The sequence below is a fragment of the Genypterus blacodes genome, unplaced genomic scaffold (assembly GCF_046128005.1).
Source record: "Genypterus blacodes isolate CSIRO-AG114 ecotype Tasmania unplaced genomic scaffold, CSIRO-AGI_Gbla_v1 ptg000120l_1, whole genome shotgun sequence".
Taxonomy (NCBI): Eukaryota; Metazoa; Chordata; class Actinopteri; order Ophidiiformes; family Ophidiidae; genus Genypterus; species Genypterus blacodes.
This window is the reverse complement of record NW_027466923.1, coordinates 304,634-325,332: the sequence shown is the minus strand read 5'-3', so window position 1 is coordinate 325,332 and position 20,699 is coordinate 304,634. Positions and strand designations below refer to the sequence as shown.

At 41.4% G+C, this 20,699-nt stretch overlaps 3 protein-coding genes across 4 annotated transcripts; all 3 read right to left on the bottom strand.

Moving 5' to 3' along the window:
- Positions 1–80: 80 nt before the first annotated feature.
- On the bottom strand, positions 81–6,792 carry copb2 (COPI coat complex subunit beta 2). 2 transcript variants are annotated; one of them, XM_076162257.1, is made up of 22 exons: positions 6,658–6,792; positions 6,096–6,233; positions 5,682–5,768; positions 5,382–5,508; positions 5,080–5,228; positions 4,816–4,962; positions 4,540–4,639; positions 4,309–4,451; positions 4,009–4,208; positions 3,809–3,919; positions 3,612–3,700; positions 3,413–3,519; positions 3,160–3,303; positions 2,829–2,959; positions 2,493–2,700; positions 2,168–2,278; positions 1,775–1,989; positions 1,540–1,678; positions 1,265–1,402; positions 1,037–1,114; positions 644–832; positions 81–528 (listed from the first exon to the last, which is right to left on the bottom strand). In XM_076162257.1, the coding sequence occupies exons 1-22, from the start codon at positions 6,658–6,660 to the stop codon at positions 433–435; spliced, it is 2,850 nt and encodes a 949-aa protein (XP_076018372.1). In that variant the 5' UTR covers positions 6,661–6,792; the 3' UTR covers positions 81–432. The 2 variants fall into 2 exon arrangements, with proteins under 2 accessions (XP_076018372.1, XP_076018371.1); XM_076162256.1 differs by having other exon boundaries at positions 644–835; positions 6,658–6,791.
- Positions 6,793–7,267: 475 nt separating this feature from the next.
- LOC143009986 (retinol-binding protein 2-like) lies at positions 7,268–9,324 on the bottom strand. Its single transcript, XM_076162094.1, has 4 exons — positions 9,040–9,324; positions 7,887–8,065; positions 7,634–7,735; positions 7,268–7,441 (listed from the first exon to the last, which is right to left on the bottom strand). Exons 1-4 carry the CDS (start codon positions 9,110–9,112, stop codon positions 7,388–7,390), a joined length of 408 nt encoding a protein of 135 aa, XP_076018209.1. The 5' UTR covers positions 9,113–9,324; the 3' UTR covers positions 7,268–7,387.
- A 986-nt stretch (positions 9,325–10,310) lies between these two features.
- Positions 10,311–12,476, bottom strand: rbp1.1 (retinol binding protein 1, cellular, tandem duplicate 1). Its single transcript, XM_076162337.1, has 4 exons — positions 12,404–12,476; positions 11,962–12,140; positions 11,323–11,424; positions 10,311–10,361 (listed from the first exon to the last, which is right to left on the bottom strand). Exons 1-4 carry the CDS (start codon positions 12,474–12,476, stop codon positions 10,311–10,313), a joined length of 405 nt encoding a protein of 134 aa, XP_076018452.1.
- Between the last annotated feature and the right edge of the window lie 8,223 nt (positions 12,477–20,699).

Sequence of the window (20,699 nt, the reverse complement as noted above, 5' to 3'; positions counted from 1 at the left end):
TCTGAAGGAATGTGGGAACAAAACTGAAAGTTGAATATAAAAACAGCAGTATAGTCTACACAGTATGGAGTACTTACAACTCAAATTTGAATATGTACAGCAACAGCACTTTATTTGAATGATTTTGAAATTACAGACACCGAAATTTAAAGAGGAAATATAATGCGTAGCTCAATACAGTTAATGAATGGTTCTCAAAGAATCAATAACTGATGTACAAATGGAGACTCGATAGTAGGACATAACTATTTTCCTTGTGTGAGAAAAACATTACCGACATTAAATCTACTTAAATCCTTCCATTTCAGTAAGAGGGCATGACAACAAAATATCTTTAAGTACAGATACAAAAAAGGGGAAAGGGAGTTTGGTCTCTCTCTTTTTTCTTAAATAAGCTCTGAAGAGTGCGAGGCAGCAAAGTGGTCTCAGGTCTCAGTCATCCAGGAAGTCATCGTCAAGGTTAACGTCTGTGGTGTCGATGTCGTCCAACTCCATGTTGTCCAGATCCACTTCAAGTTCGTCTAGAGTCTACACAGAGGCACACAAATAAAGTCAGGAAAAAAGTATGGGCGGTTTTTACAAGAAGAGACAGAGAACAAATGAATATGTTTGACATTTAACAAATAAGCCTAATGAGACCTACCTCTTTCTGTGACGAGGAAAGGATTTCCTCCTCGTCCTCTTCCTCTTCTTCTTCCTCCTCTTCTGCTGCAGGAGCTGCTGAAAGTTCGGGCTCTGATGGCATCACTGCTGCAACAACAGAAGCTGCTGCTGCTGCCAGTATATTAGCCACTGTGGTGGACTCTGACTCTGGCTCGCTGTCCTCCTCCAGCTGCTGAACAAAACAAATGAGAAAAGTGAGAGTTGAATATCACAAGGCGCACCTCTAAAATCCTTAAGCCTTTATTTAACATGCAGGGAAATCCTCTCTCACAGGGGGTTGAGTAATGTGTGTGAAAAGCTACTGGCCGCAAATGATCTAGAATCGGGCTGCTATTAGATAAAAGTGGCCAGATAGTTGTTATTGTAAACAAACCTTGGCAACAGTAGGGATGAAGGTTCCTTGGGGCTCGTATCCTTGAGCCTCTTCCAGAATATTCCGGTCTTCATTGGGCTGAAAAAGGTTTCAGAAGGGTAAAATACGTAAGTTAGGCCTGAGACACAACTGAAGAAATGTTAGCATTTGCCGTGCTCAGGGTCAAGCTCATCAGCCATTATGATGTAAAACTACTGTCCACAGTTGGTCCCCGTCCCCAGCACTCACCGTGACAAGAGGATAATCTTTAGCAGGTCTGGTAGTGCCCAAGCAGGTTTCTCTGAGATAATACTCCGCTGCAAAGGCTTCTTTCAGCCCAGGGAAGAGATTCTCATACTCTGTGGGGTCTGCCAGGGACTCAGCCGCCTGTAGTGTACGGTAAGAATATACAGCCATGTTATTTACTACATGCAACTTTCTGAGCAAAAATGCCAAATCATACAACGGTAAAACTCAGGCTAATATATCATAATAATTATTTCATATATTGTTGATATACTGACCTTCTGGTTGACCTTAGCCAGACTTTCCCTCCACAGTTTGACCACACGGGACACCTGGCTGGGCAGGTATGTGCGAGCCAAGAAGGCAGCCTCAGGTAGCCGGTTAGTCCGAATCAGAAGTTCCAAACACTGATCCAATCTGTGCAAGGAGGAAACAATTTCAACTCATTTACAAATTGCTTCTTTATTTTATCCATCAATATCACCCCATGTCCCTCTTTCACCCAGTACTCACTTCCCCTGCAGGAAGTAGGTCATAAAGGCCACGTTGTTTTTTCCATCTTTCTCTGCTCCCTCGGCAAGCTTGCCCACCATAGTGGCATTACCCGAGGCTGTGGCAAGGAGGAGCAAGCCGCCATAGTCCTGTGCATGGTGGAGGCACTCCTGGGCCAGGCCAAACTGGCACTTACTGATCGCCAGCTCGGCCAGCTGCTTCCACTTCTGCTCCGCCTGTAGGAAATGTCAATCATTAGAAATGTTCAGGGCAGAGAGACAAGTGAGTGATGAAAGACTGAGAGAAGTCGTTCCAAGATTAGTGAGCTCAACCATCCTGAATACATTCTGTTTGCAAGCCAACTCAAGTGTTCTTTTCTATTCATTTCTAGTGAACCCATCCAAGCATACAAACCTCTGCCTCCACAGCCAGCTGGTAGGCGATCTTCAGCTCTCCAAGCTGCAGGGCCAGCTCAAACCTGTGCTCTGGGTCTGTGGACACAGCCAACGCCTGCTGCTTGAATCCCTGAGGGCACAAAGAAAAGAATCAGTGTGCTACATGTAAATATGAGCCTTTACTATTTGTTTACTCCAATATCACCAGTCAATACAAAATACATTATCAGCAAAAACATCTTTTGAGCTTACTGAAAAGAACAGTACAACCCCAAGCTTCAGCATCAAGTTCAATTTGTTTTTATGAAATGAAGGCTGAGATAGTGCCTGTGCCAGTTCCCAACCTGTTTCTCCAAGAAATGGGCCACCCTGGTCCGCTGCTCTTTAGGAATTGTGGGTAGCACCTTGTCAGCCATTCCAAAGTCCCTCCTCATCACAGCAGTTTGGTACTCCAGCACAGAGACCAAAAGTGAGTAGCTGACAATATTGAGTTCCTTGTCTCCAAGGTACAGACGGTCATCCTTTGGAATGTAACCCAGTAGGTACATGGTCCTGCAGGGAAGAGAGTACAGGAGATCAGCAATCTTGGAACTATCTTTCAACTGTCTGATGTACATCATCTTATTTAACGCAATTCAATCCCCCCCTTGAATTCAAATCAAGATGCTTTCTATTCTTACCTATCCAGGTGAGCAATGGTGACGATCTCTCCTCCTACAAAGTAGTTGAGTCTGTTGACAGAGCTGGTGTAGATGAAGCAGTCGCCCACCCAGAGTCCAGTTTTCACGATCTCCTGGATCTCTCCTTGCACCTGGACACACAACAAGTAGAGGAGGGAGATAAAGGTTACAATTTAAAATAGAAAACAATTGAATACCTCACTTCTCATTCTGTTTTTAAGCGCAAAGTCAGTCCAATACAATGCTGTGCTGTGTCAGTCCCTCCATAAAGACCATTAGTGAGTATTACACTCACAATAGGTGACATGTACGCTTCCATTAACACACCCACCTCAAAGGCATCCTCGATACCGTCCTCTGTCACACCTTCATTGGACTCTTGGGAAGCGGCAACTTTGTCTGCCAGGTATCGCAGAATGAAGAAGGACTCCTCTGTAGCGATGCAGACCAGCTCACCAGAGTCTGACCAGAAGATCTAGACACAAGGTGAAAGAGATTTAGAGGGAGGATGAGGTTGATTACTAAAATTACTGAATGAAGGTTACACCATGAAACTCTGAAAAAGTAAAACAGGTGCGGCTCACATGTTTGGGCTGGATTTCAATGCGGCGGACCAATTCTGTGTTCTCCCAGTCGTAAAACGCCAGACCATTGACTGACCTCACCCCCAGCAAGAAGCCTCCATAGATGCCTGTAAGAAGAAGAAGAAAGACGGTGAGGAAGACAGCGGGTACTCCACTTTCCCATAACCAGAAGTCAACCATGAATCAGCGTGATCGTTACCTTCAGCTCCAAAGTCAGGTTTGAAAGATTTCTTTTCCTTGAAGTTCTTGAAGATTTTGACAATACTGTTGCTTTCCCTTATGGCATATCTGTTTAAAAAAAAGAGAGAATAGGACAAGCACATAGTAGTTACATGTATTTAGAATAATTAATTTTGACAATTCTATAATTCTTGAATCTTTTAACTGGGTACTTACTCAGAGGAGTCGTGTGCCCAGGCAAACTCCTGCGCTGAGCCGAAGCTCTTGTTCCTCAAAGCCATAGCAGTGTAGATGATATACTCTCCATCTCCACACACCACAACAAACCTGTGGCACAAAGAGAGTCACGTTACGCAGCTCATATGACAGAGATCTAACTGTGGTCCCCAAAAAGCATAGGGTGAGTGTCAGCATACCTTCCATTGGGGTTATGTTGGATGGTTTGGGGGTAGATTTCACAGCTGCCCATGTCTTTGACAGCCAGCGGCAGCCTCTCTCCATCCTTGATCTCAGCGTCACCCATCGCCTTCAGGTTGGCCTGCTGTACTTCACTATGTTTGGCCCAGATGATCTTCCCGTTGGTGTCCATGGACATGGCCGGCTCCTCCCGACCCACCTGGACATCAGAGGGACAGAATTTTGATTTGGTCATGATGTTGTTATGAGAGTTAACTATGTGTAAACAAAATTGAAGCACTCCTCTGTTTTATGCTCACCTTGATGATGATGCTGCCTTCATCGTAGCCAAGTGCCACATTGTTGGAGCCTCTGAGGCCACACACACACCACACACGCTCCATGCCGTAATTCAGAGTGCTCTCCAGGCGGTAAGTGCTCGAGTGCCAGATACGTACCGTACCTACACAGGCAGAGGGTAGAGGTCATTAAAAAGATGCCGTGATATTTGCATGCGTGTGTGTGTTAGTAGGAAGAAGACGCCTGCTTACCATCCTCTGATCCTGTGATGATGATTGGCAGCTCTGGGTGGAAGCTCACGCAAGACACATTCTGGGCGTGGCCCTCCAGAGTCTGAACACAAGTCTTGTTCTACAAAACAGACAGAAGTCATATAGAACGTGTGTCTATCAGTGAGCAATAAACCTGTACCTACAACTGCTAATAATTGTTTTCTTGATTGTAACAGTGCCAAAACGTTTAGCCACTTCTGTAGTAGACGTAAAGGCAAGAACAAAAATCAGAAATATAATGTGGATCTTTCTAACCTGGTAGTCCCAGATCTTGACGAGGCGGTCATCAGCCCCTGATATGAGGTAGGGTTTGTCCCCTCCGCTATAGTAGTCGATACAGTTCACTCCTTTCTCGTGGCCTTCCAAGGTGAAATTAGGAGAAGAAGACCCCAACTGCCAAACCTGTAACAACATAGTGGACATCACAGAGAGTCAATACATTTCTATTACATTTCAGATAAAAAATAGAAAATAGAATAGAAATGACGTTCTAAACTAGTAGCATCTGATGGGCTCTACCTTGATCGTCCGGTCCAGGGAGGCGCTGGCAAACTGGTTGTTGTCTTTGGGGTTGATGACGATTTGCATGACGTAATGAGTGTGACCCTCAAATACCTGGCTGCAGGACCACTTCTTCTCCCAGTCCCACAGCTTAATCAACATGTCATCTGCACAGACACAGAAACATGTTCAAATACTGTACTGTGTGATGTGTAAACAGATATGCACCTTTGCAAACAGAAGAGTAAACAGAAGAGTATGAAAAGAAAGAATGGAGATGTAACTCCCAGTCATAGCAAAACTTAACGAGCATTACGTACCACTGCTGGTGAGAATGTAAGGCTGAGTTGGGTGAACAGCAATACAGCGGATGTAGTCAGAGTGAGCCTCAAACATGTGGACCCGTTCCAAGGTGTTGTAGTTAAAAACACGGATCTGCATGTCGTCCTGTACAGAAGCAGAAAACAATAACTTAGTTTGATCATACGTCAATAAAGATACAATAAATCTGTTCTTACAATATTTGTAGAAGCCAAAATGTAAATTATAGTGAGGCAACAGCGCCGGTTAAGCCAATAGTTTACAAGAGTATATGAATTGTGAATGAACACTACACTTACTGCTCCGGTGATGACCCAGTTCTTCCTGGCCACAAACTTGGATGCTCGAACAGGGAGGTCACAAACTTCAAAAGTCTTCACGAGAGTCTGGAAAAAAGGTAGAAATGTGGTTTCTATAGTGTTTGATAGGCGGGTGGATTTATTTTGTGAAATGTCAAGACAATTTCTGCTATGTGGTGAGGTTTGGGGTTTGAATTTGGATGCAAACAGATCCCTTCTACATGAGAAATGAGCCCTGAACTGGAAAATGAAATGAAAACAGATGTAAAGTGTGTGGAGAAAAGGCTTTCACATCATATCTAAAGCTTGACGCCACACCGGTAGTGGTAGCATGTTGCCCTAAACATAAATTGGACGTGAACAAGACAAGAAAAGGTGTGTCAACCACAGATATGGTGTGATTTGTGTCTATACCTGTGTTTCGTGGTTCCACACACACACGCTGCCGTTGTACAGGCTGGCCAGCATCCATGGCTCGGTTGGGTGAAGGTCCACGCTCTTCACTCGGTCTGACCGGGCTGTCAGCCTCCGCTTGATGTCCAGCCTCAGAGGCTGACAAGACACGACGAAGATAGAGTCGCATCAGTGTCATTTCGTACGAAATTTTCGCCAACAGAGCAAGTTTTAAAGTGACGTAGATCTTATTTAAATACAAAAGCAACACGAATAGCGAGACCGGTATGAAGCCCCGAGTACCGTTTCTTATGCTAATAGTTGCGAACTCTACCATCATCAATATCAACTCATTTATCTCAATGTTTCATTTGATAATGTCACAAAACAAAGATATAATATAGCAAAACAATGACAGAGCGACCAGAGTAGCTTTAAACGATCGTAGCAGTATTGTATACACACGTATTCATGCTAGCTCCTGCTAACTAGCATACAACGAATGCGTTATTATACTTCATTACTTAACGTTTCTTTTTAAAAATCCAACGTATGAAAAAACGACATTTTCAGTATCTCCTACCATGTTTTATACCCGTGTCGTCAATACGAGCAGATGAATAAACGGAGACAGTTATAATCCGGGTTCAATGCTAGGATTTTAGTGAACAGCGCACTGGAGACTGACGTGGAACTTCCTGAAACCTGAATCTCGCGACAGCTACGTACGGGAAACGATGACGTCAGAAGTAGGTCAGTCAGGGGAGAGAAGCATTTGAGGTGAAAAAATATGAAAAACTGAGAATAAATTATTTGGTGATTTACCATATTATGAATTTTCATTTATGCCCGCATTTGATTTGACTATTTTTTATTTAGAATTTTATTCAAATTTATTCATTTGGCAGTGCCAGTTTAAATGATCTGTTGTGTTCTGATTCTGTGTGAAATGGTGTTGAAAAATAATTTGAATATAAAATCTTCCAGTAATTGCTCTAATCATTACAGGAGCACATTTACTGTATTTTACTTTATAGACACGCGTTTTACTTACGTTTTTATATCAGTTAAGCAGCATAGTAATTTAAAAAAAAGCCGTAATGTGACGCCAAATACAATATTTCTGTAAGTGATACCAACAATATATCTAATAAAGCAAAGAAAATGCATTTAAAGACAAATATAACAGAGTGTTTATAAAGCCAATTCTTTTATTGCCAAATACGTGGACATAGTAGATATGGAGTACATGTTAATATGGAGCAATGGCTGTGTCTGTGCAGTAAATGAAAGTAAAAACAGACATTTCTCATTTATTCCTTCTTCTTGAACACTTGATAACACGCCACATCTTCACACAGAAGTTCCTGTGAGTGGAGAGATAAGACGATTAATATTGTATGATTGATTAATATTACATGATTGATTAATATTGTATGCTGAACAGTACAGTCCCATAATCCAATGGTTATAAATTAACCTGTGTACTGGTTGAACATTCTCATGGCAAAATCAAACTATCCAGAATCAAACTGTCATGACCAACATCATGAACGTACCAGGTGTAGGTTGTCTCCTTGGATCCAGTGCTTCCAGCCACGGTTGGCCTTGTCTCCTTTCTGGGTGCACACCAGCTTGTTCCCCTCCCAGGTCACCAGAGAATAAAGAGCCAGATAAACAATGAATAATAGCTTATGACTAATAATCAATCTTTATGTTATGTAGAGATAACATATCATTGTGATTATTTGTGTTATAGAAATGCATGCCTGGGACTCCATGTATTGTATGTGCACAGTACATACAGCTCACCTTGACATTTCTGTTGTCAAGTCCTTTGGTGTATTCATCAAAATCCACACCCACAGTGAAGGAACGCTCATAATTCCTGAAGGTGCTCAGTGTTTTGATGTCGAACTTGTCTCCATCTTGAACAATCACTTTGGTCTGAGACAGGGAAATGGCGATTTTCCGTGTTGCAAAGTCAATATCTATAGGGTCAGAGAAGAGAGCGTTAGTCATAAAAAGTTTTCAGTCATATCAGAGGATGCTTAGGTGCAAAGTATCTTTTAACAGGAATGATCTCTGGTCCAGGGTGATAACGGTATCTTAAGGGGAATCTTTCATACACGTTTGCATTTTCTCTGCAAAGTAGAGGACTGAACAAAGAAAAAAAATCATCCACTTTCCAATAATCACTCATCACCATTAAAGCTTATAGAGGGTGAAAGAGCATGAAATTGGATGATTTCATTCATTAGTTTTGTGGCCTGTCTAACGGGTCACATTGCTCTAACACAGTGGTTCTCAAACTTTTTACATCGGGTACCACCTCAGAAAATATTTGGCTCTCCAAGTAACACCACTATGGCCGATGTTCAAATACAGTAGCGTAGGCCTACCCTATTCAGCTGCTATGCAAAATGCACACAGGAAGCAAATTTATTCCTCATAAGAATAGTATTTATTTTGGCCTTTGTCAGTCACAGCCACATTGTACAAATTGGTACTAGAACTCTCTCATATGAACAACTCTCCTATACGCACGCACGCACACATGCGCACGCACACACACGCACATGCACGCACGCACACACACACACACGCGCGCACGCACACACGCGCGCACACACACATACACACACACACACACACATCTCCGCTTACCATTTTGCCATTACAGTTAGTTTGTAGTAGGCAGCTAATAGTTGACATTCGCATGCAGCGCCACTTTCGGTAAGGGGTAGTAGTGTGCCGTGTGCAAACATTTATTTTAAGTCGCATTTAAATTTTTTCGTGGTTCCGATTTTTCTTTCTTCCGCCGTGTACCTCTGCGTACCACTGGTGGTACACATACCACAGTTTGAGAATCACTGCTCTAACACATCACTGATACACCACAGAGCTAAAATAAACTAATACCTAACAGAACAAATTGAGACCCACCCAAATAAAAGTTCCTTACCTAATTTTTTCAAATAGTCCTCAAAATTCTCACTTTTTTCCATTATCCATTTTCCATTCAAGTCTACAGCCATGGTGGCAGCTGTGCAGACACTGTTGTAAGCAGACTTTAGACGGTGTTAGAGGGGGAAGGTGCAGGGTGTCCGCTCACTTGTACACCAGGCATGAGGGCATGAGGGCAGAGAACTAGATAAGTGAGATATAGCTGAAAGGGGATTGGCATGGGCAGTTGTTTTGGAAGGGGAGGACTCACTCTCTCCCTTTTCGTTCACTCTTTACACCATTATTGCGGGAGGTAACTGAGGGCATATGTGCCTCCCAAACACATATACACACATTGCATCGTTTCCTTAAAAGTCCACACTGAATGTGTTTTGATCTCACTACCCAGAATTGTCCCTTTGCTCAAATTTGCAGTTCAAAATACAACCAAATGTTGACCATGTTAACATTTGTTCATGTCTAATATATGTATAGCTGGTGAACATCGTCACACTGACTTTAAGATTGTAAAGATATTGAGTGTAAAAACACTGGAATCAGCCTTAAAAAGGTAACTTTGTAACTCCTTCTGGGGTCTAAAAACCCTTTAAAAAGCCTTTAAATTAAGTGTGTGAATATGTTTGCTGCATTTGCTCCTAACATATATGTAGCCTTGGTTACTGACAAACCAAATCGTTTTCTTTTCCTACAGGTTTGCTTGTCTGAAGAACAATTAATGGAAGACAGACAATTCAATTGATGAACACTATTAAATTTATTGATTAATTTATCCTTCCATCATGGGCACAATGCTAAAGGAACTGAGGTGGATATATACACACACATCATATCACAGGCAAAGCAGTCTACAGTCCTATCCAAAGTTTTCATCTGAGCTTACAACGATATTCACAAAACAATCATTCAGAGAACGAAGACGGGATTTACCCGTATGATTTGCTGTCACTGTTCTCTTTTCCGCAATCATAAGCAGCATTTACTTTCCCACTGGTCATATCCACATACTGCATTATCAGTCTGGCTCACCCATTAGATCAGGTACACATAGCAGTATTTATGCATCCAACACATCTAAGCATGTTTATCAAAGGAAGCACCCACCCTGAGCTATGAGTCAAAGTCAAGAACATTTCTGTGCTTTGTGTATGGATTGGCTTTTGCAGACGAAAACACATTTGATGGGTAGATGTATATCTGAATAGATACAAGGAGAAGCAGATGCTACGTCAGGGGTGTCAGATGATGCCAGCTTGTTTGATAGGAGCCAATTTAAGACTTCTTGAAGACTTGCTTGGCGACAACTCCTCCGGCTCTCAGCTCCTGCAAAGAACAAAATAAATGTTCATATATACAGACTTCATCTAAAAGTAAGTTAATTTGAATTTTTTTTCATCACTTGTATATGTTATTTGTGGAGAATTCCATGTGCATTTACTGTAAAATAAACATTGCATCTTCATTGCAATATAATCTTAACCACTAGAGGTCCCCGTTGCTCTAACATAGTCAAATGCTCAGCCACCTGCAGGGAAATTCTCTATAATAAATAGTTTCATGGCTGCTGATTGAAAACATCTGTTGGTATCACTGAAAATCATCTGTCAGATTATTGTCACTTAGCTTTGTCAGCAATAATCATATAGAAGAATATCTGATGATATCATATATATCACTATGAAGTCTTTCGACAAGCAATGTGTTAATTGCAGGACACAGTGGGTCACACTATGAATTTCAAAGGAGATTTAGAAAGGATTTTGGAATATTTTGAAACAGAAAGGAGATCTGTTAAGTCAAGATAACAGCATCACTGGAGCTCGGTTTGATATTCACTGGATTACTGCAAAGCTCTGTTCATGAAGACCAATCTGACAAGAAATTAATGAGGTATGGCAGGATCTGTGCTGCTTTTCATTCTGCAATATATGAACACATTTGAGCTCCTCTAAGCTATTGCATCTTTCATCAATCTTGCTGTCTGAGTTGGAGGGAACAATTGAGAATTAAAATATGTGAATCTGTTTAGTTTTTTCTCTCAAACTGTAGTGCATGATGCTGTTCCTTTTGTAGCAGGTCTCGTTCGACAAACTATCAGCGTTTTGGGTTGCAAAAGCAGCTATAAACATGCACGTGTACCTTACAAAGCATAATGTTATTACTGCTTCATCACACAGGAAAATATATGCACCGCACATACAGCGCTGTAAGGCATTTTGGAATTGGATTAAAGAGTCCAAACTGCATATATTAATATTCATGCAAGCAAGTGATGTTTTCATACCAAGTGAAGCTCATCTCCATTCACCCAGTGGCTCCAACCTCTTCCTTCAATCTCTCCCTTTTGCACACATACCAGCTTGTCTCCTTCCCAGCTGATCGTGGTCTAGGGTCACAGGTCAGAAAGAATACAATTTAAACTTTTGCGTTAAATTTCGAACCAGTTTTGACTTTACCTTACAATGCTGATAAAATCCATAGACTTTCTCTCTCTTTTCTCCCACAAACCAGCTTGTAGCTTATCTATAATCAGTCTATCAGCGCACAAACAAGGTTTCTCTCAGGGCTAAAAGATAATCTTTGATCCTATTCAGCATTCAGGGAGAAAATCTGATCATCACTATAGCATTTGTTTCTCTGCTACATTCCATTTCTTTTCCTGCAGAATCTGAGATTGATCCTCAACACATCCATTCATTACTCCTTCGACAAGGCTCTAAAAGTTTACTGTGTATTTCATAAGATTCTAATGGAAAAAAAGGGAAAGTTACAGAATGCTACAGCAAACTGACACAGATTGATGAATCTGACTATAATAAGCTATTGGACACGTTTAACAGATGTCGTATAAAGAAATGAAGCCATAAAACATTCAGTCATGCATCATATCTTTCCTAACATTGATTCCAATACTTCTACTCACCATGCATTTCCTATCGTCCACTCCAGACAGATCCTCCTCAAACTCTTTGCCCACATGGAAGTCCATGTTGTAGTTTTTGAAGGTGCTGAGAGTCTTGATGATAATGTGGTCCCCATCGTGGACAATGTCCTTGTCAGGCTTCAGTAGGGTGGCGATTTTCCTGATGGCAACATTGACGTCTGCCATGTAGGTGAAGGTCCCCCAATAAGAGACAGAGAAGAACAGAGACAGCTGTTAATTCTGAGCTAAAGTGGACCATTGCTGATGTGCCCATATACACATAAAGTTTAAACTTAGTGTGTTTCCTAACAGTAGGGATTCTATTCAAATAACTGGAGGACAAAAAAGCTTTTAGTAAAATATCAGTTTAGTAGTGTAACCCTATAGAATGCTGTCTGTCTTGTTCACATACTGTAAACTACCAGGCCCTGAGCAAACTCACCCAGAGCCTTGAGGTAGTCCTCAAAGTTGTCGTTGGAAATCATTTTCCAGTATCCGTTCAGATCAGCAGGCATCTTCGCAGTTTCTGTTGGTTTGCTTACTCCCAGGCACTAAGAACCTTGAGCAGATCGGATGTCGGCGGCGGCTACTTGTGATCGAATGCCGAGCCTGCTGGCAAAAGCCCCAATTTGAACCAAAAACCACTTTAATCCGATAATCTCACAGGTTTCCTTTCCTGGTGGAACACGTGGCTCGGCCCTCCCACTGTACTGAGTGACCTCTCATCCCCATCAAGCTTTCCTTACACATAGCAAGTTATCCATGCACACATAATGTAGGATACACTTGTGGCGTTGATCTTTGAGAATGCTTACTCCGCCTATATGGGATTAGGATGAATACGCTGTTTTATTCACTGACAAGACGTAACATGTGGCAGATTTTGGTTTTGTTGTATAAAATGAGGCCTGTTTAAATGTGCTGCTGATGAGGTTTAAATGGGCGGGGGAGAACTTAAAGCATTCACTTAGGTCAAAGTAGGAATTAGTAGCGAAGTTTAATAGAATAATTAGATTAAATTAAAGCATGAAATTGTGAAGTACAACTACTACTACGACTATTACTACTACTACTATAATAATGATGATATGGTATAAAACAAAAAATAGAACCTTTTTGATCACTTGACCATTTTGATGCTGATCAGGTGAAGAGTTACAACATTACGACTCTACCTCTGACTCTTAACGTCATTTTGATTGAACTGTCAGATAAATGTACAAGTTCTGCAGAAGTTTTTCCCTTTGAGTAGAAGTACAATGTATCACAAGAAATACTCAAAACGCACCTCAAAACACTACTTGATCCACTTTACACCCTTTGGATGTATTCAAGAATTAAAATGAATGCAAAGATCAAACCTGTTAAAATATTTATTGTGGCTGAACAGACAGAGAGGATCAAACGAATCACCTCAGCACCACAACATTGGCAACAATACAATGTCGACAATAGTGTTGTCACATCTTTTGTCTCTGTAAGCTGTCTATCAGGCCAGCCTCAACAAACACACTGTCTGAATCCTTATTGAATAGAACACACACACACACACACACACAAACATACACACACACACGCACAGCCCATCTTACAAAGGATGCCAGTCAGTATCAGTACTACAGCAGTGCTTTCAGCCAGTGAGAAAACTGCTCCTGTAGCTGAGCAACCGTCAGGATTACTTTAAATCCTTTACAGAAAAAAACAGGGTTTGTACACACACACTGTGCGGCTGATAATGGGGAAACTCAATAGACCCCGAATGAGCTTCACCCAGTAAGCCGCTACGACGCAGAAGCACCCACACTGTCAAATGTATGAGAAGAAATTAAAATTGGATCGCCATCCAAAGCATTGGCTGATGTAATATGTGGAGAGCTACAAGCCAAACACACAAATCACATGAAAACACTCACACACACCAGGGTTTTATTTGTGTTTATCAAACTCTTTGTAATGAAATGTAATGTGGAAAACATTTTCAGCGGATAATATTAAATACACGCTTACGGGTTCATCAACCTGAGCCAATGAACATTCAAGCAGTGGTGGAAGGATGGAGTCAGTGTGTGCATCAGTGCTGTACGAGCACAATTCAAACTATATTACATACAACAGTTGCCTGGGTGGTGTGTATTTGTAACCAGTTTTAAAGGTTTTACAGTATCAGCCTCAGGCAGTCATCCAAACTCTTTAGTGGAAGATGTTCTTTCTTGGTGAGCTAACTGAGCTCCCTCCTGTCATCGGTGCAAATGCTGTGCTGGTGAATAGATTCTATTACAGAGTCCAGGATCATTTTCAGTCCATTGCACTCGCTTCATTTCACACCTAGTCCCTCTATTGGCTCTGGAGTAGGTGCGACTCCTCTGTGGCCCCTGTTGCCCCTTGACGGATATTGATGTCCATCCACAGGCTTGAGATGCTGAGGCTGTCCCAAGAAATCAACTCCACATGTAAGCTTGAGCCGGCTGTGTGAACCTGAGGGTACAGATGGAACATGATAGTGAGGAAGAAGAATTCCTACTCCTTTAATAATGATAATGTGAATGTCTGCCATCCAGTCAGACAAAGCATGTTTACACCTGCTTAGCCTTAGGAAAGATATACTGATGTAGTGTTTGGTCATTTCTACTATATCTACATTTCTGTACAGCAAAATCAACAAAACATCAACAAAACAATGACAAAAATGTATGAAAATATGTCCCTTCAATTATTTTTTGTTGTTCTGATTTTTAACAAACAGGAGACATCTCCTCTGAAGCTGAGTGAATGTTATACAGCCCCAGCAGCTGCTCTGCATGAACAGAGCCCTGGCCTGTAATTAATAATTCTGCTTTGATATAGTTTATGAATACAGATACCTGTCATTGTGCAGAATATCTCATATAAATAACAAAGAGCTCCGCCGGTTGGAGACTCACAAGTTGCTTGTTTTCATCTTCAAACAGGTTCACAAAGGAATTTTAAATTTTTTTCTCACGCTATCATCCCTGCTTTCCTTTCTCTATTAAAATGCAGAAGACATAACCCAGAAAGAATGATTCTGACTGGATTATTCTGCTCAATAAACAATAGTTCAGACCTTTGCTGGTGTTTTTCCTGAGCAATCATGATGATCAAAATTGTTTGTTTTAATGCACTGAAACACACCCGGCCAACATGCAAAACCACAGTCAAGCTAATACAAAATGGGATTTCAATCAGTCTGCGCACCAGCCGTCTCCCTCGGAAGCAAAGCAAACTGTTTAAATGCTAAATTCAGAAACAGAAGGCGTCTGCGATATGAATAGCAATGAAAGACAAAGACAGAGCACCACATGACAAAACTGCTTTGGTTGTTCAACAAATTGCAGTTTAGATATTCATCATCCTGGGAGATAAAAGCAAGTGATGACATCAGCTACAACAGAGGGGTCAAATAAACTGTGGTCAGTGAAGGCATCGCATCAAAAAAGGGTCAAAGCCAAGCACAACACCAAAAAAACCTTATATTTCCAGTTTGTTCATCAATTTCAACTAAATAAAATCTTTATTCACTTGATCTTGACGCAGTGTTGCATTAAAGATGATCTGGTGCCAGTAAAGTGTTAGACTTGTGTAACAGCACTACAGACATGATTGTGACTGTGTTTGATTAATTCCACGCATGCGTCCCTGAATACTGATTGGCCAGTTTAACGTTACGCAACATCCAGCATAGTCACACGTTATCTAACTGTGTCATTTGAGCATTCCCACACACACACAAACACACGCTCTAACACTCTTAATAGGATCCTTTGTGCTCAAATCTACTCCTAATACTCTTTCCTTTACTGACATAAGGACTATAGGGCTTACATCAAACTCTTCCAAATGCCTTGATACAGATGCAATACAGTCATTTGTGTGTTTGTTTCATACAGTTTGCCTTTGCACTAAAATAGCAAAAACCAAATTGTGATGGATTCCAGGCTGGGCAAATTTGATAAAGTGTGAAAAGAGGCTGGAATGATCTCAGAAACAGAGTTATAGTTACTTACTTGAGGGGGGAGGAGGAGGAGGGTGGGGGGTGGGAGGGGGGGGGGGGGGGGGGGGTGTTACAACTGAAATACGCCCACAACAAGGCTAAAAAGGAGAGAGAGAAGGGAAGAGAGAGAGAGAGAGCATGTAAAAAGATGAATGAACACTTCCACTGTTTAGAATGAAAGCCTCTTACGTCTGTTCCAGTTGCGGCCTCTTACATGTGTGTGTTGGAGGAGTTAGATGACGTGGCCCACGGGACAACAGGCCACTTCATACCATAATCAGCACCTTTGTTTCACAAACGCAGCTTAGAGACGACCAACTGAGGGGAGGGGGGGGGGGGAGAGAGTGCTCAGTCACCCATAAGGAGATTTATGAGAAATTGGAAGCAGAGGCAAAGAGAAGGAAGGAATACGATGGAAGGAGTCATGCAATCGAAAAAAGGAGAGATTACTGAAGCTAATGTATGTGTGAAGATATATTTTGTGTAATATCCAAACTCGCTTGTGTATTTGCCCCGTGTTCCTTAATTCACTCAGTTTTAAAAGACACAGACCGGGCATGAGTCCAAACAGTTCTGTGGTCCTCAGGTTTCTACACCCCTAATTTATGCCCGGGGACCCTGGCAGAGCTCGATTACACATACATTTGAGTTTGGCACAAAGCAGAGCCGGATCGGTTGCAACAAAGACGAAAACACCCCAATAAGGTTTGCCAATGCTGTGGTAAATCTTATTAATGTCAAAAGGGAGGAAATACTGCTCCCATATATGTATGATGACACAGAATGGAGAACTGCACCTGCTGTGAATGAGAAAATGAAGCAGCTATTGACTGAAGACTGTGTGGGTGGATATGAACCAATTCAAATGTAATTATAATTGTCATGAGTCTAAAGGATTTTTATTTATCTAAGTAGTACAATCAATTACCGCTATTGACAGTTGGTATAACCATATGCAATTAAAAGATAACAAGGGTTTGTAACAGGGAATGGCTGTCTAAAGCTATTATGTCCGTGTCCAGTCTGTCTGCTGGCTCTCCCATTCACCAGCTGTGACTCATCCCCAGTTCTGAAGCACCCATCTTGCCATAGCGACTGGGTGCTTAGTCAGTGCCGGGGCCTTGCTTGCCACCGCCATCACTCATGGGAGACACAGTGCCCACCCACCACCTGGCGGGTGGCATTACTAAGACGCCTCAAGAAAGAAGATGATTTTTTCTGGGTGTCCATGAATATAAATCATCGGATGAAATGATTACTGTAAGATAATGATACCTGGATAAAGATGATGATGCTTAACTCATCAAGGAGTTTAAGATATTAAGACCATCCATTTACTGCTACATTTAAAAGATTTACTTCTCTGCAGAGTGTTGACTGTCAGATTAAAAGCACCCAAACAAACAGAGGTACCACTTGGCTGTGAAATTGCTTTAAATGTTGACTCGTGTAGAACTTGACAATTGCACACTTTGACTGGGAGGATCGAGTAACAGGGGAGTAAACCAACATTGATGTCTCACAATGAGTGGTATGAAAGCCAAATGGATCAATTGGAGTGTATTGTGTGAATTTAGGACGACCTATGACAGAAAAAGATACACTTCCAACTTATTGATGTTTACACAGTGAAGGAAAACTGTTAAAGGCAAGAAACTGGGCAAAAAAAGCACTTTATTGTAATTACAGTCATTCTTGTCTGATCCACTTAAGTTGTACTCTACAGTTTACCTTTGGATAGCTGTTACATCCTTGGGAGAATCCAACTGAATTGAAAAGAACTGAATCAATATTAACATTTGATGGATTTAAAAACTATAAATCTACTGGATGCTTTGTTTTAATTAAACTGTTGGGAAGCTGTGCTCACTTGAAGACTATAACAGCATTTCTCACATTCACCTTCAAACCAAGTCAGCTGATGTCTTATAAGAAAAAGGTCAAAGGGAAACAGTAAGAGTATTATTTATGTTCCTGTCCACTGCACTGCTGCACTGAGCTTACATTCACAAAGCATCTTAGAATGGGAATGTGCAAGAAACATGATGAAATTGATGCTGAGCTCCGAACCTGTTGAACCCTGATTATGATTGTGTTGTGACCATGTGACCAGGCAAGTATTGGTATGGGGAGCTGCTTTAGGCCCGGGCTTATATAAGCAGAGTGTGGCTGCTGACACCGTCGTTCCATGGTACTGAACAGTGTGCAGCAAGTAACACGCAAAGCCTTGGAGAGATAGACTTTCCTTTGTTACATGTTAAGGCCTACATTTACACCACAGGTGTTGATGTCTGTCTTGTGTCTTCTATTTATCAGGATCAAGGTTCCAGACTCAATAATACTACTACAAGTTATGTGTCTCTAACAGCTTGATTTGTCTGCAGGATAGTGAGAAGGATTCACAGTTTCTTTTATTCTATGGTGCATTCATGTACTGAAAGTCATCACTGTCCCTTTCTTATGTTGATGTTCAGTGTTGCTGAAGGCCACCTGGTACTTTTAATGGGTTAGAGCTGTGTTGCAACTTTTTGTTTTGTTTGAAGTTCGCATTGGCTGCATTTTCCTCATTTTCCTGTCATTTGGTGGAGGTTTGCAATCTGTGAGTGCTGCTTTAATGTGGGTGGCCCATGTAAGAGACACCCGGTGCATTTCCACGCTCTGCTCGTTCATCATCAGAACACCCAGAGATTTAAAAACAGTGGCGAGAATAAACGTGTGGACGTGTTACAGTAGCAGGAATACCTGGGGGGTGTGTTTTGTTTTGTTAGAGTCTCCTTGAGGGAAGTTGATGTTGCACAGCAGAGGCTTACAAACGGTCTGTGCTACTCTGTCAGACACTTAGCCCTCAATTACACAATTTCTGATGTATTTTGGACTGTCAATTGTCAATGCCAATGTTGAGGTCAGGCTGACAATAAGCAGAGTCATTCTTTCTTCTTCTTTTTTGTAATATGTGGATAAAATATATAAGCCCTTTGAGTTCTTTTTTGACAATTTACCTTTCAGTATATTTCGCTTTCATTTACCGGACACAACTCTTTTACTAGACAGGACAACAGGCTTGAAAAGAAGCCAGGACTGTGAATAACAAACTCGGATCGATTGTCAAGGACTCAAGCAAAAATTGATCACATGACAATCAAGTGTAAGTCTTTAATTGTGTCAGAAATTCAATAATCTTGTCTTCTTGCTCCTTTGGTAGTTTTTATTCAGACAACGTATGTCAAAGAACAATCACAACATCTGTTTTCTGTGTATGACATCATTTTAGACACAAAGATTAATTGTTGTTGAATGCCGCAGGTCATTTCATCAGCTGTCATCACATTTTTTAACAAATCCCTTCTAAGCACTCACTCTCAGATTCTCTAAACTAAGATGGACTGCTAATTCTCAATTTGTAATGTCATTTTACATTTATTTCTTGCTCAACTTGTACTGCTTTGAACATATAAGTATATCCCGCCTTCAAATATGTAGCACACTGTATGTTAAGATTATTCCTGGCACTACTATGGTGCACTATTTAGATTACAACAACTTTTACAAACTCCATAAGTCTTACCTGGAACAAGTTATGAATCTATATACTTTTGACAGGTAGTTGTTTATTTATTTCAATAAGAGCCAAAATATAAGAAATAAGTGGTAGTTTGTAACTGATATACATGATTACACATGCGTAACAGTTCAAAGTAGTAGTAGTTTACAAGTAGTACTTGTTTACCTCTCCTCAGTTGGGGCCTGTGTCACACTAATTTTATTCCTCCAGTCTTGCAAGCTGCTGCGCCAACGTTCCGCAGAGTAAAATAGGCGAAAGCGCGACCTCTTGTGGAAGGAATCGCGTGGAAAGTAACGGAGCTCTCCGTGGTGCTGAAAGGTGTTGAGCGGAGCGTTGACGAGCCTCCCGCGCTGCTCAGATGCTGTGATAGAGCTGTTACGTGTTGGATAAACATTTGTTCTTATCTAGCAGTGGGAGAGGACAAAGATTCCTACAAGGGTCCTGCTGTAAGGATAAGATTATCTTTACAGCAGTGCAGCATCACACGCAGACATGTTCCTGGTGACCTTTCGTTCCATTGTTGTTAACAGCTTGTGAGATGAAGAGGAGAAGCTCTGTCGAACACTAATTGACTGTCTGTAGTGCAGCTGGCGACTGATTAAAAAATGGCTGTGCTGCAAATGGCTTTTCCAATAACTGCTTTGCAGCACGGGGACAAGAAATAGCTTTGACAAATGGGAAAGTTCAAAGCAGTGCTATGGCATTTCAAACACATCCCAGGCTTGTTGGATGTTGATACTAAATGTCAGCTATTCAACATCAGATTATCCAAAACGTAGCTCTAGAAAACAGTGTAAATAAGATCATGCCAACATTTCTTTGATGGCCTTATAGATAGGAAGTAAGCAGGCATGAATGTGTAGGAGCAAATGAGGAAACATGGAGCCATTACACAGTAAAACAGACAATGTCACGTCAATGATAAACTGATGAGTGAACAATAGATGAAGTTTTAGCGCACAAGTTGGAATTGGCGTGTGAGCAATAGCTTGCAGTGCCTTTCATTAGTGTATTTCATTAGCAGGAGTTTGTGGCAGTGTGTGTGTGTGTGTGTGTGTGTGGGGAGGGGCAACAAACAGACAAATAGCACCTCATTCCTGCATTGAGATTCCCTCCTTACGCTGCTCTGTCTGCATCAGTTTAAATCCACATCTGCCCTCCGCTCGA

What these genes read in the sequence shown, in the direction of transcription:
- copb2 (XM_076162256.1), bottom strand. An exon ending in CCCATTTCTTGGAGAAACAG is followed by an intron (nt 2,279 to 2,492) that starts GTTGGGAACTGG and finishes TTGTGCCCTCAG; the next exon opens with GGATTCAAGCAGCAGGCGTT. An exon ending in AAGATTATCCTCTTGTCACG is followed by an intron (nt 1,115 to 1,264) that starts GTGAGTGCTGGG and finishes AACCTTTTTCAG; the next exon opens with CCCAATGAAGACCGGAATAT.
- LOC143009986 (XM_076162094.1), bottom strand. Translation starts at nt 9,112, where the DNA reads ATGGCTGTAGACTTGAATGGAAAATGGATAATGGAAAAAAGTGAGAAT. An exon ending in GGACTATTTGAAAAAATTAG is followed by an intron (nt 8,066 to 9,039) that starts GTAAGGAACTTT and finishes CTGACCCTATAG; the next exon opens with ATATTGACTTTGCAACACGG. An exon ending in AAGGAGACAACCTACACCTG is followed by an intron (nt 7,442 to 7,633) that starts GTACGTTCATGA and finishes CTCCACTCACAG; the next exon opens with GAACTTCTGTGTGAAGATGT.
- rbp1.1 (XM_076162337.1), bottom strand. Translation starts at nt 12,476, where the DNA reads ATGCCTGCTGATCTGAACGGATACTGGAAAATGATTTCCAACGACAAC. An exon ending in GGACTACCTCAAGGCTCTGG is followed by an intron (nt 12,141 to 12,403) that starts GTGAGTTTGCTC and finishes CCTACATGGCAG; the next exon opens with ACGTCAATGTTGCCATCAGG. An exon ending in ATGGAGATGAGCTTCACTTG is followed by an intron (nt 10,362 to 11,322) that starts GTATGAAAACAT and finishes TGTTCTTTGCAG; the next exon opens with GAGCTGAGAGCCGGAGGAGT.